A 14,083-nucleotide genomic window follows, 5' to 3' on the forward strand; every position below is an offset into this window, starting at 1 on the left:
GAGCAATTAAAATCGGGGATGCTCAAGAGGCCAGAATTGGAGGAGCGCATATATCTTGGAGGGTTGTAGGGATGGAGGAGTTTACAGAGATAGGAAGGGGTGGGGCCATGGAAGGATTTGAAAACAAGGATGAGAATTTTAAAATTGAAGCATTGCTTAACTGGTTGCCATTGTAGATCAGCGAGGGGGCGATGTGTGAACAGGACTTGGTGCGAGTTAGGACACAGGCAGCAGAGTTTTGGATGCGTTCAAGTTTACGGAGGATGAAAGATGGGAGGCCGGAGGATGGAAGATGGGAGGCCGGCCAGGAGTGCATTGGAATAGTCAAGTCTAGAGGTAACAAAGGCATGAATAAGGGTTGCAGCAACAGATGAGCTGAGGCAGGGGCAGAGGCGGGCTATGTTACGGAGGTGGAAATAGGCGGTCTTAGTGATGGCGCGGATATGTGGTCAGAAGCTCAAATCGGAGTCAAATACAACACAAGGATGCGAACAGTGTGGTTCAGCCTCAGACAGTTGCCAGAGAGGAATGGAGTCGGTGGCTAGGGAACGGAGAATGTGGCAGGGACCGAACATAATGGCTGCGGCTTCCCAATATTTAGTTGGAGGAAATTTCTGCTCATCCAGTAGTGGATGTCTGACAAGCAATCTGACAATTTAGAGACAGTGGAGGGGTCGAGAAAGGTGGTAGTGAGGTAGAGCTGGGTGTCATCAGCGTACATGTAGAAACTGACGCTGTGTTTTCGGATGATGTCGCCGAGGAACAGCATGTAGATGAGAAATAGGAGGGGGCCAAGGATAGATAGATCCTCGGGGGACACCAGAGGCAATGGTGCAGGGGCAGGAAGAGAAGCCATTGCAGGTGATTCACTGGCTACGACTGGATAGATAAGAATGGAACCAGGCGAGTTCAGTCCCACCCAGCTGGACGGTGGTGGTGAGGCGTTGGAGGAGGATGGTGTGGTCAACCATGTCAAAGGCTGCAGACAGGTCAGGAAGGATGAGGAGGGATAGTTTACCATTGTCACAGTTACATAGGATGTCATTTGTGACTTTGATAAGAGCTGTTTCGGTACTGTGGCGGGGCAGAAACTAGATTGGAGGGATTCAAACATGGAGTTTCGGGAAAGATGGGCACGGATTTGGGAGGACTTTGGAGAGGAAAGGGAGGTTGGAGATGGGTTGGTTGTTTGCAAGGACGGAGGGGTCAAGGATTATTTTTTGAGGAGAGGGGTAATGACGGCAGATTTGAAGGAGAGGAGGACTGTACCTGAGGAGAGAGAACCGTTAACAAGTTCAGCTAACATGGGGGCCAGGAAGGGAAGTTGGGTGGTCAGCAGTTTAGTGGGAATAGGGTCAAGGGAGCAGGAGGTGGGTTTCATGGACATGATGAACCCGGAGAGGGCATGAGGGGAGATAGGAGGGAAACTAGAGAAAGATGCGAGTTCAGGGCTAGGGCAGGGGGGACACTTAGAGGAAGTTTGGCCCGGTGGGTTAGGGGAAGGGAGGGAAGCGGCAGAGGCAGCTGAGCGAATGGTGGACTCAATTTTAGTGACAAAGAAGAGCTCCTCGTGCTTGCTGGAGATGAGGGTGGAGGAGACAGGGGAGAGGGGTTTAAGAAGACAATTTGAGTAGAGGAAAGAAGCTGGGGTTATCTTTACATTCCAGGATGATCCTGGTATAGTAAGGTGGCAGGCGAGAGCAGGACCCGATATTGCTTTATGTGGTCCAACCAGATCTGGCAGTGAATGGCTAAACCAGTTGCCGCCATATCCGTTCAGGTCTGCGTCCCTTGGACTTAAGGGAGTGGAGGCGAGGGCCATACCAGGGGGAACGCCCAGGGTGAGAGAGAGTATGGTTTTAATGGGGACTAGGGCATCAAAGCTAAAGGTAAGGATGTGGTTGAGCAGATCAGTAGCTGCAGAAATGTTGTGGTGAATGGAGGGCCAAAAGCTAGACAGTTGGGATTTTGAAATGGCAGTTGTAAGTGAATTGAGAGAGAGTTTTTTCCAGGGGTGGACACAGAAGGAAGTAGGGTTGGGAGGGGGATGGGGGATGTGGGTGGAGAGCGATACAAGGAAGTGATCAGAGATGGCCTTATCTGTGAATGACATGATGGGAGTAGCGAGGCCACATGCAATGGCAAAGTTAAGGGGGTGACCGTGAATATGGGTAGGGGAGTTTATATGGAGGGAGAGATTAAGGGAGGATAGGAGGGGCAGAGAACTCGGAAAAGAGAGCATGATGAATTTAGATGGAGGTTGAAATCACCGAGGATGAGAAATCACTCGGTGCAGAGGCTGAGGGAGGAAAGCAGTAAAGATATCTCGGTGAGAAGAATTTTATGGTACTTGGGTGGGCGGTAGAGAATGAGGATTTTAAATGAAGCACATTGGGATTTCCTGAGATTATGAAAAGCACTATATAAATGCATGTTCTTTCTTTTAATATATGGTTTTAACAATATTGTCATTTTATTTTTGACCCATTTAGTTTATGGCAAGAATGTATTAGCAGTGATTGAACAGCCCTTAGAGGAACAAAGACTGCATACAGGAAAGAATACAGTTACATACCAGGCACGACTGTTGAAATCATTGATTTATGAGATCATTGGATGGAATAACTAACAAGTATTTATCTTGTTGAAAACAAGCTTGGCTAATCCATTGACCTTGCTAAAGATTATTTTACATTTCAACCTTGGTTCAAAGGCAAATACCATTTTAGAAAACCTTTGATGGCTTAAATGTTTTTCTCACTGAAATGTTAAAATATTGGCTGTATAAATTCAGACAACTTTGCATAATTCATATTTTACATACCAGTCCAAATTCCACAAATATGTATTTTACGTATCTCATTAGAAAATAAAACCTACTATTGCCCATGGGGGAAAAAATGAGATTCCAAATCTTATTTATGGCTTAATCATTTGTCGTTCCATGTGCAATAGAGAAAATGTGGAAAAGTTTCACTGAAATTCTGTCCCGCTCTATCTGTTAACTGGCTCTTTGAAAAATTACTTGCTGAGAGTTGTTACTATTTTTACCGTTGCATGTATTTTTGGAAGTACAAGACTTGGGTCTGTGTATCTAATGTACTCTTTTGGCACACTTTGTTTTGAAGGACTGTCTTATTATAATATTGACACAAGCTTTGCACTTCACTTCATATTTTATTGAATAAAGTGGACAATGAAAAATACAGAAGATTATGTGGCATCATTTAACCTACATCAGAGTTGCAAAACATGTTCCACAATATGACTCCAGTCAGTCATTTTTGTGAGGGGATGAAAACAAAAATAACAATCAGGAATGCACTAAGACCATGTTAAACGCCTCTCTGACTAGTGAGAATTGCTGGAATTCGCCATAAAACTCAGTAAGAAACAGGGAGGAAGAAGACAGGAAAAAAGACCGACAGAACAAAACCTGAAAACTATTGGAAAAAGAAACATATTATACCAGCATGAACTTATTCTTGCAAGCAAGATGGCAGATTTTCAATAGCATTTTGAAAGTGGACAGCTGTAACAACTTAGCCTGCCAGTGAAATGGGAACACGCCTTTAATCTTGTATTATAATTCTGTGCTATAACAATCTAAGGGGTGGAACTTTTCCCGTAAATTTTGAATGCTATCTTGCACTCTTGGTAACATTTTTACTATAAATGAACAATGAATTTCACTCTTTTACAGTAAAACATACAGACTATATGATGCCCCTTTTTTCTTAACTTTCTATTCAGATCACTTACACCAATGTATAACAAGGGATAGATGAATTGGGTTTCATTCCATCATTAGCCAACCTAGATTGCCGCTGGATGTGATCCCTAGATGCTACCTAGTCAATTTTTCTTCAGTCCTTTCTGGGAAAGAATCTGGCCTCTTGATATTCCAGATAAGAACAGAAACTCACCATTTGAAGACAACAGTGATTTTACTTTTTACACAAATGAATAATTAGAATTGGTATCATTCTAGACACTAGCTTGAATACAAATATGTTGTATGTCTGACCCTTGCTAGGCTAAGATAAATGTTTTTTCACCTTCAGCAAATTGTATGAATAATTATCACTAAACAACTAGAGAGTCATCAGAAATGAGATGAAAAGCAAAATTGTAATTGTAGTATGCAGCTAAAACAAATGCTATAAATGATTCCACAAAATCCTAAGGACCAACGTGTTGCTAGATTTCTGGTGGTTCGGTGATGTTCTGGCTTGTTCCATAGAAATGAAGGTAACCACCTAGGGCTCCGACAGCAACGCCAGTCATGTGACTTGAACAATCATCTGTAAAGAAAGTACTGCAATAAACATTTTGAGCGCCAAATCTTTTCAGGTAAATGCTAATACCATTTTGTAATCGATTATTCTACATTTTGCTGATTTTTAAACAAAAACCACAAACATTTAGTAAACTAGGTGCAATATTGTTGTTCTAAATATTTCATGCCATTGATGCTCAGTTTTTAAAATGTTCATCCTTTTATAGTTGTCTTTATTTCACACCCTGTTCCAGCATGTTGATAGAGCACTGAATGCAATTTCTGCATCTTCATTTTGCTGTGGTATCCCAGCAGTGACCACATCATCTTTTTAATGCAAACAGAATTTAGGGAAATTTAAGTGAGTTGATGTCTAGTATTTGGTGTAAATTTTAAAAAGTATGCAAAAAGTGAAATTGTGTTGACATACAGCTAAAATTACTGCTAATTTTGGTCAACCCACTGAGAGTTTCATGTTTGCAGAACAAAGCACCACCATTTTTTTTTTAACTCATTCACGGGATAAGGGCATCGCTGGCAAGGCCAGCATTTATCACCCATGCCTAGTTGCCCTTGAGAAGGTGCTGGTGAGCCACCGCCTTGAACCGCTGCAGTCCGTGTGGTGAAGGTACTCCCACAGTGCTGTTAGGGAGTTCCAGGATTTTGACCTAGCGACGATGAAGGAACGGTGATATATTTCCAAGTCAGGATGGTGTGTAACTTGGAGGTGGTGGTGTTCCCATGCGCCTGCTGCTCTTCTCCTGCTTGGGTGTAGAGGTCGTGGGTTTGGGCGGTGCTGCTGAAGAAGCCTTGGCGAGTTGCTGCAGTGCATCTTGTTGATGGTACACGCTGCAACCACGGTGCACTGGTGGTGAAGGGAGTGAATGTTTAAGGTGGTGGATGGAGTGCCGATCAAGCGGGCTGCTTTCTCCTGGATGGTGTTGAGCTTCTTCATTGTTGTTGGAGCTGCACTCATCCAGGCAAGTGGAGAGTATTCCATCACACTCCTGACCAATGTTCCCCTTAAGCTATGCAGCACTCTGCTGCTCCCGCACAGCCGGCTCACTGGCTTTTAAATTGAAAAAACCCTGCATGCGCAGTATTTTGAATGGGCCATGCAACTGCTTAAAGGGGCCGCACACCCCAAAAAAATTAAAGGGTCATTGCTCCTGACTTGTGCCTTGTTGATGGTGGAAAGGCTTTGGGGAGTCGGGGGTGAGTCACTCGCTGCAGAATACCCAGCCTATGACTTGCTCTTGTAGCCACAGTATTTATGTGGCTGGTCCAGTTAAGTTTCTGGTCAATGGTGACCCCCCCCCCCCCCCGCCCAAAGAATGTTGATGGGGGACTTGACGATGGTAATGCCGTTGAATGTCAAGGGGAGGTGGTTAGACTCTCGTTGGAGTTCGTCATTGCCTGGCACTTGTGTGGCACTAATGTTACTTGCCATTTATCAGCCCAAGCCTGAATGTTGTCCAGGTCTTGCTGCATGCGGGCACAGGCTGTTTCATTATCTGAGGAGTTACGAATGGAACTGAACACTGTGCAATCATCAGCGAACATCCCCACTTCTGACCTTATGATGGAGGGAAGGTCATTGATGAAGCAGCTGAAGATGGTTGGGCCTAGGACACTGCTACCACAATGTCCTGGGGCTGAGATGATTGGCCTCCAACAACCACAACCATCTTCCTTTGTGCTAGGTATGACGCCAACCAGTGGAGAGTTTTCCCCCTGATTCCCATTGACTTCAATTTTACTAGGGTTCCTTGATGCCACACTCGGTCAAATGCTGCCTTGATGTCAAGGGCAGTCACTTTCACCTCACCTCTGGAATTCAGCTCTTTTGTCCATGTTTGGACCAAGGCTGTAACGAGGTCTGGAGCCGAGTGGTCCTGGCAGAATCCAAACTGAGCACTGGTGAGCAGGTTATTGGTGAGTAAGTGCTGCTTGATAGCACTGTCAACGACCCCTTCCATCACTTTTCTGATGATTGAGAGTAGGCTGATGGGGCAGTAATTGGCCGGATTGGATTTATCCTGCTTTTTGTGGACACGGCATACATGGGCAATTTCCACATTGTTGGGTAGATGCCAGTGTTGTAGCTCTACTGGACTAGCTTGGCTAGAGGTGCGGCTAGTTCTGGAGTACAAGTCTTCAGGACTACAGCCAGGATGTTGTTGGGGCCTATAGTCTTTGCTGTATCCAGTGCGCTCAGCTGTTTCTTGATATCATGTGGAGTGAATCGAATTGGCTGAAGACTGGCTTCTGTGATGGTGGAGATCTCAGGAGGAGGACGAGATGGATCATCCACTTGGCACTTCTGACTGAAGGTGGTTGCAAACGCTTCAGCCTTGCCTTTTGCACTCGCGTGCTAGGCTGTACCATCATTGAGGATGGGGATGTTCATGGAGCCTCCTCCTCCTGTTAGTTTTTTAATTGTTCACAACCCTTCACGGCTGGATGTGGCAGGACTGCAGAGCTTTGATCTGATCCATTGGTTGTGGGATTGCTTAGCTCTGTCAATAGCATGCTGCTTCCACTGTTTAGTATGTATATGCTGCAGTTTCACCAAGTTAGCACTTCATTTTTAGGTTCGCCTGGTGCTGCTTCTGGCATGCCCTTCTACACTCCTCATTGAACCAGGGTTGATCCCCTGGCTTGTTGGTAATGGTAGAGTGAGGGATATGCCAGGCCATGAGGTTACAGATTGTGGTGGAATACAATGTGCTGCTGATGGCTCATAGCCCCTCATGGATGCCCAGTTTTGAGCTGCGAGATCTGATCTGAATCTATCCCATTTAGCACGGTGGTAGTGCGACTCAACAAGATGGAGGGTGTCCTTAGTGTGAAGACGGGACTTTGTCGGCACAAGGACTGTGTGGCGGTCACTCCTACCAATACTGTCATGGACAGATGCATCTGCGACATGTAGATTGGTGAGGACGAGGTCAAGTAGGTTTTTCCCTCGTGTTGGTTCTCTCACCACCTGCCGCAGATCCAGTCTGGCAGCTATGTCCTTTAGCACTCAGTCAGCTCGGTCAGTAGTGGTGCTTCCGAGCCACTCTTGGTGATGGACATTGAAGCCCCCCACCCAGAGTATGTTTTGTGCCCTTGCTGCTCTCAGTGTTTCTTCCAAATGGTGTTCACCATGGAGGAGTACTGATTCACCAGCTGATGGAGGGTGGTAGGTGGTATCAGCAGGAGGTTTCTTTGCCCATGTTTGACCTGATGCCATGAGACCCTGGGGTCCAGAGTCAATGTTGAGGACTCCCAGGACCACTCCCTCCTGACTGTACACCACTGTCCCACCACCTCTGGTGTGTCTGTCCTGCCGATGGGACAGGACATACCCAGGGATGGTGATGGAGGAGTTTGGGACATTGGCTGAAAGGTATGATTCTGTGAGTATGCCTATGTCAGGCTGTTGCTTGACTAGTTTCTGGGACAGCTCTCCCAATTTTGGCAAAGTCCCCAGATGTTAGTGAGGCAGACTTTGCAGGGTTGAATGAGCTGGGTGTAGCTTTGTCGTGTCCAGTGTCTAGATCGATGTCGGGTAGTCTGTCTGGTTTTATTCTTCTTATGCTTTTTTGTAGCGGTTTGGTACAACTGAGTGGCTCGTTAGGCCATTTCAGAGGCAGTTAAAGAGTCAACCACTTTGCTGTGTGTCTGGAGTTGCATTTAAATGTCTAACTTATGCAGTGAATCGATTGCCAATAATAGCAAATGAAACACCAATAAAGTAGGCTGGGTATTCTGTATGCTCATTAGGAAACAGAGTAGGACAGGTTGTGTTGATGGAAGAACCAGCATTTATTTACAAGCAGCTCCGATACGTGTGAGCGTATGATTGGTATACGTATGTCTTAAGTGCTATAAATCTCCTTTACAAATGATGTACAATTCCATTCCAGCACATATTAATATTAGTTTTCATCATCTGTTATTTTTTTGGTTTTAAGCGGATCGTCTCCTGATATATTAAAAGCACTGAAATGAGGAAGATGAAGCAGTCAACTGCGTAACCGTAGATGAGTTTCCCATGTTTTGTGCATTTTAAATATTTAAATTTATTGAGGAGAGCTCCAGGTCCATACTGAGCCTGCTGCTGGCAGCTTGCCAGAGGAAGATTAAATCATGTGTGATCAGTGTTAACAAGGGATTCTTGGTAAATTTCAAGACCTGCAGCCAAGGTAAGCAATCACACATGGAAGCAGAAGTGTTTGTAACCTTTAAAAAGGTTATAAATATTTTACATATTTAAAATTTCCAAAATCTGTTTAAAGGCAAAAAAGTGACTGGCAAACCCAGCACCTGGGACAATAAATGTGGATACAGGAAACCGAGTCTGTGGACTAGTGATAAAATGGTGCAATAATTGAAGCCCCTGTTTGATTGGTGGTAAACTGGAGGTGCTGCTACTTGGAGGTGGTTGCAAGGAGGGTGGCCTTGTGTGCCACTCCAGTGCACATTCCCTGGAGCATAGGAAATAGTGATGGCCAAGCTCAACACGATCCACAAAGGTAGCACATCTGAAGAAAGCTACCATTTCTTTCTGTATGCAAGACCCAAGAGTACATAAGAACATAAGAAATAGGAGCAGGAGTAGGCCAATTGGCCCCTCGAGCCTGCTCCGCCATTCAATAAGATCATGGCTGATCTGAGCCTAACCGCCAATCCACTATCACAGAACCATCTCCTGAATCTAACAGAATTAGACACACGAAATAGGAGCAGGATCAGGCTACACGGCCCCTGGGCCCGCTCCACTACCCACAGGGCCATGACCGATCCGAACCTAGACTCATGTCCAAATTCCTGCCCGCTCCCCGTAACCCTTAATTCCCTTTACTTCTAGGAAACTGTCTATTTCTGTTTTAAATTTATGTAATGATGTAGCTTCTACAGCCTTTTGGGGCAGCATATTCCATGGACCTACCACCCTCTGAGTGAAGTAGTTCCTCCTCATCTCAGTTTTGAAAGAGCAGCCCCTTATTCTAAGACTATGCCCCCTAGTTCTAGTTTCACCCATCATCGGGAACATCCTCCCCGCATCCACCCGATCCAACCCCTTCACAATCTTATATGTTTCAATAAGATCATCTCTCATTCTTCTGAACTCCAATGAGTAGAGTCCCAATCTACTCAACCTCTCCTCATATGTCCATCCCCTCATCCCCGGGATTAACCGAGTATATCCAGAGAACCTGTTCTACATTTACTGCTGGCCCATGCCTAGCTCTAAACCTGACCGATCCTTCATTGCTGACCATGCATGCGTACCAATATGGCTGTAACTTACAGTTGAAAACCTAATCATACTTACACCTTCAAAGGACTTCATGCAGAAAAGCACTAATAGAACAAAACTTAGCTGTCTGGTGCATGGACACTTAATGAAACCTAGGATGGGCTGTGTTAAGTCTGTGTGTTATATTGAGAATTAATACACAGACCACAAGAGTAAACTTTAACAGGTCTTTACTAGTCGAAGGTCAGGGCGGAACTGCCCAATAAATCATTACACAGCACTTATATACCGGTGTGGTCACCACCGGTATTACAGTATACAGCAGCCAAGATAAAGTAGTGCAACTCTTAAAATAGTTCTCTTAAAGGTGGAACAGTTACATACACCACAATCCTCCCTTTTTAGCTTAACAGTATATATTCCCCATTAACATAACATAATAACATATATACACAACTTCATGTAAAAACAGTTCACAGATTCAGTCTCTCTGGAGGCTTCCTGACTCGGTCCGGATAACGCCTCGGTAGTGTAGTAGTTTTCGGTGGTGTAGTAGGTTCGTTTGGCAAGGTCGAGTCGGCTTGAATGCCAGTGTCGGGTTCATCTGATTCCAGTATCACCGGATCGGAGGTAGATACTATGGGTATCTCTGCTTCATCATTAGGCGTATAGTGTTGTGGAGTAGGTTGTCCCTTTTCAGATGACTCTATGATCTGGTCAACATGGCGCCTTATTATGCTTTCACCAATGTCCACGGTATACATCAGTGGTCCTAGTCGTGTGCAAATAGTTCCAGGCTGCCATTTCTCGGTACGGTAGTCCCGGGCCAAAACTTGTTGACCTATCTGGAAGGTTCTAGTTGGCCTTTCATTCAAGCCTTGAAATTGCCGGTTCTCTACATCCCTTCTGATGTTTGGCTTGATCAAATCCAGCCGGCATCTTAGTCTTCTATTGAAAAACATCATGGCGGGAGTTTGGTTTGTAACCGCATGTGTTGCATTCCTGTACGCCAACAAGAAGTTATCTACCTTATGTTGTAGATTTATGTCTTCATTACCCATGGCCTTTATGGCCTTCTTGAAGGTCTGGACAAACCTTTCAGCTAATCCATTGGTGGCGGGATGGTATGGGGCGGACGTGTAGTGCTTAACCCCATTGTTTTTTAAGAACTTCCTGAATTCCTCGGACACAAATTGCGGTCCATTATCAGAACAGATCTGTTCCGGCAGCCCATTCCTGGCAAATATTGTCCTTAATACTGTGATGGTTTTTTCCGTGGTGGTGGAGGACATCTTTATTACCTCCGGCCACTTGGAGTGTGCATCCACCGCGATTAAGAACATTGAGTCCATAAATGGACCAGCAAAATCGATATGTACCCTTTGCCATGGAGATGAGGGCCACTCCCATAGATGTAGAGGAGCTTGTGGTGGGGCGTTTTGGACCTTCTGGCATCCTAGACAGCTCTTGGTCATTTCTTCGATGTCTCCATCGATACCTGGCCACCACACAAACGCTCTGGCTAAGTTTTTCATTTTTACTCCACCCAGATGCCCCTCGTGAAGCTCCTTTAGCACTTTATGCTGGAGTTTGGGTGGAATCACCACTCTGGATCCACACATCAAAGTTCCTCGGCACACTGACAGCTGCTCTCTTCTTTGCGAGAATGCTGGCAACAGTGGTTCGCCATGTGCTAGCCATCCCTTCACCGTTAAATCGTAGACTCGTGAGAGAGTCGGGTCATTTCTCGTTTCCTTTTCGATGGTAGAATTTGTTACTGGTAGACATTCCACTATGGTTGAGTGGAACATCTCCACTGGGTCCACTGTAGGCGCCTCTTCTATCGTTGGCAACGGTAGGCGCGATAAACCGTCAGCATTCCCATGCTGTTTTGATCCTTTGTATTCTATGTCATATTGGTGTGCCCCTAGGAAAAGGGACCACCTCTGTAGCCTTTGCGCTGTCATAATGGAAACGCCCTTTTTAGGGTTGAATATGGATACCAACGGCTGGTGGTCTGTCAGCAGTGTAAACTTCCGGCCCTGCAGGTAATGATGAAACTTCTTTACTCCCCACACCAGGCTGAGAGCCTCCCTATCTATCTGAGCATAGTTGCGCTCAGCGGAGGTCAATGATCTGGATGCAAATGCGACTGGCCTTTCCGAGCCATTTGGCAACTTGTGTGAGAGTACTGCTCCAATACCATAAGGAGAAGCATCACAAGCTAAAAATGAATAGGTAGCGTTGGGTTGAAGTGAGCCAACACTTCCTCTGAGGTGATCAATGCCTTGCTTTTGCGAAAGGCCTTCTTACAGTCCTCGCTCCACTTCCATGGTACTTCTTTCTGCAAAAGAGCATTCAGCGGGTGCAGCACCGTGGATAGATTTGGCAGAAACTTATGGTAATAGTTAATCAACCCTAGGAACGACCTCAACTGGGATACATTTTCTGGAGCGGGAGCCTTCACAACAGCTTCGATCTTGTCAGGCGACTTGTGCAGCCCCTCCTGGTCAATGACATGACCACAGTACGAGATCCGTTTCTGAAAGAACTCACATTTCTGGCGATTAACTCGAAGGCCATATTCCTTCAACCTGGTGAGCACCAGTTTCAAATTTGCAAGGTGTTCCTCATCGTCATCCCCTGTAATCAGGATATCGTCCAAGTAACATTGAGTGCTTGGAATTCCCTGTAATACCTGCTCCATGGCCCTCTGCCAAATTGCTGGAGCCGAAGCCACTCCAAAAACCAGTCTATTATATCGATACAAGCCTCTGTGCGTGTTGATCGTGAGATACTGGCGCGACTCTTCCTCAACTTCCATCTGTAAGTACGCTTGCGCCAGGTCTATCTTGGTGAAGTGTTTCCCGCCAGACAATGAAGCAAAGATATCCTCAATCCGCGGAAGCGGATATTGCACCGTGTGAAGCACCGGATCAACTGTGATCTTGAAGTCTCCACAGATGTGGACCTTCCCCGGTTCCCCTGGCTTGTTACTCGATGAACGCTTCATGACGGGAACAATGGGCGTGGCCCACTCACTCCAGTCCACCTTAGACAGTACTCCTGAATGTTCAAGCCCTTCCAGCTCAGCTTCCACAGCAGGTCGTATCACATAAGGTACCGGTCTGGCTTTGAAAAATTTTGGGTTTGCATGCTCTGCAATCTTGATTTTTGCCTTAATTCCTCTCAGTGTTCCCAGTCCCTGTTGGAACACCTCTTTAGCCTCATCCAATATTCTGGACAATCGTTCAGGTTTGACATCTTTTTTTCCGGAATCTACCGTTATTGCTTTTAGGGAGTGCCAGTCCATATTTATTTTCCTGATCCACTCCCGTCCCAGAAGTGGTGGACCTCCCTCAGGTAGTACATATATGTCCATTCCTTGGTGTTCTTTGCCCTTGTGTACCACCTTGACTTTTATCTTTCCGATGGGGTATACTTTTTGCCCCGTGTATGTCTGCAATACTATCTCCGTATCCCGTAGGGGAATATGTGTGAATAACCTTTTGTAATCTTGCTTATTCATGACCGTCAATGCCGAGCCGGTGTCCAATTCCATCTTCACTTGGACTCCTGCTATCTGAAGTGTAACCCAGATAGTTTGTCGGTCAGCTTCCTTACTCACATTGTGAATTCTCAGACTACCCAGTTCCTTGCTGTTGGAGTCTGAATCCGAATTATGTTCATCCGCACTCTTCTCAGCCACCTTATGTACCTTTCTGCACTTTTCCTGCGGTGACTTTTTGTTGCTGGTCTTCTTTCCTGACCGGCATACTTTAGCTATGTGACCAAGCTTGCCACATTTTCTACATTCCTGGTTTTTAAACCAGCATTGGTTCTGATCGTGTGTTGTCTGTCCACAACGATAACATTTCGTTGTACCCAAAGCCATTTGATCTACGCTGAGTACCGCTGCCTTCAGCTGCATTTCCGCAGTGCCTCTCGCTGCGGCTTCGTGCGATGCTGCAATAGTGACAGCCTTATCAAGTGTAAGATCATTCTCTTCAAGCAGCCGCTTTTGTGTTCCTTCTTTCGACAATCAACACACGAATTTGTCTCTCAGTGCCTCTGTCAGACTTTCCCCAAACTGACAGTATTTCGCTAGCTTACGCAGTTCAATTAAATACTCCGCGTTGCTTTCCTCTTTCAGTTGTGTTCTCGCATAAAATTTAAATCGTTCTGCTAACATCAGCGGTGTGGGGTTCAAATGGTTTTTCAGGACAGCAACAATTTTAGCGAAAGTCTGATCCGCCGGTTTAGCTGGTGATAGAAGATGCTTCAATAGCCCGTATGTCTTCGCACCCATTGAGTTTAGTAAGGTTAGTGCTTTATCTTCATCTGATATTTTATTTGCCTTACAAAATATCTCTATGCGTTCTACATAAGTGGCCCAATCTTCAACATCGGGATCGAAATCGTTGATGTTACCACGCTTAGGCATCCTCGCAATCTTCTTGAGAAACAAAAATAAATTTTTCTTTAACTTTTTTTTTTCAAAATGGCGGTTTCCCGCGCTCGTCTTCTTCCCCCGCCTACGAAAATGGCAGCTT

General features: G+C 45.4%; 2 protein-coding genes across 5 annotated transcripts in view; one reads left to right on the forward strand and one right to left on the reverse strand.

Moving 5' to 3' along the window:
- The window catches only part of ift70 (intraflagellar transport 70), a 156,831-nt gene extending 153,620 nt beyond the window's left edge, over window positions 1-3,211 (forward strand). For both annotated transcript variants that reach the window (XM_086000484.1, XM_086000485.1), the window contains one exon: window positions 2,493-3,211. In XM_086000484.1, coding sequence (XP_085856610.1) covers window positions 2,493-2,629 — 137 coding nt within the window. In that variant the 3' untranslated portion in view covers window positions 2,630-3,211. The remainder of the gene's footprint in view (window positions 1-2,492) is intronic.
- The window catches only part of c11h16orf89 (chromosome 11 C16orf89 homolog), a 123,596-nt gene continuing 112,677 nt past the window's right edge, over window positions 3,165-14,083 (reverse strand). For all 3 annotated transcript variants that reach the window (XM_086000487.1, XM_086000486.1, XM_086000488.1), the window contains one exon: window positions 3,165-4,304. In XM_086000487.1, coding sequence (XP_085856613.1) covers window positions 4,201-4,304 — 104 coding nt within the window. In that variant the 3' untranslated portion in view covers window positions 3,165-4,200. The remainder of the gene's footprint in view (window positions 4,305-14,083) is intronic.

Source organism: Somniosus microcephalus, chromosome 11 (genome assembly GCF_052327205.1).
Source record: "Somniosus microcephalus isolate GS21.2 chromosome 11, FLI_Smic_1.0, whole genome shotgun sequence".
Lineage (NCBI taxonomy): Eukaryota > Metazoa > Chordata > Chondrichthyes > Squaliformes > Somniosidae > Somniosus > Somniosus microcephalus.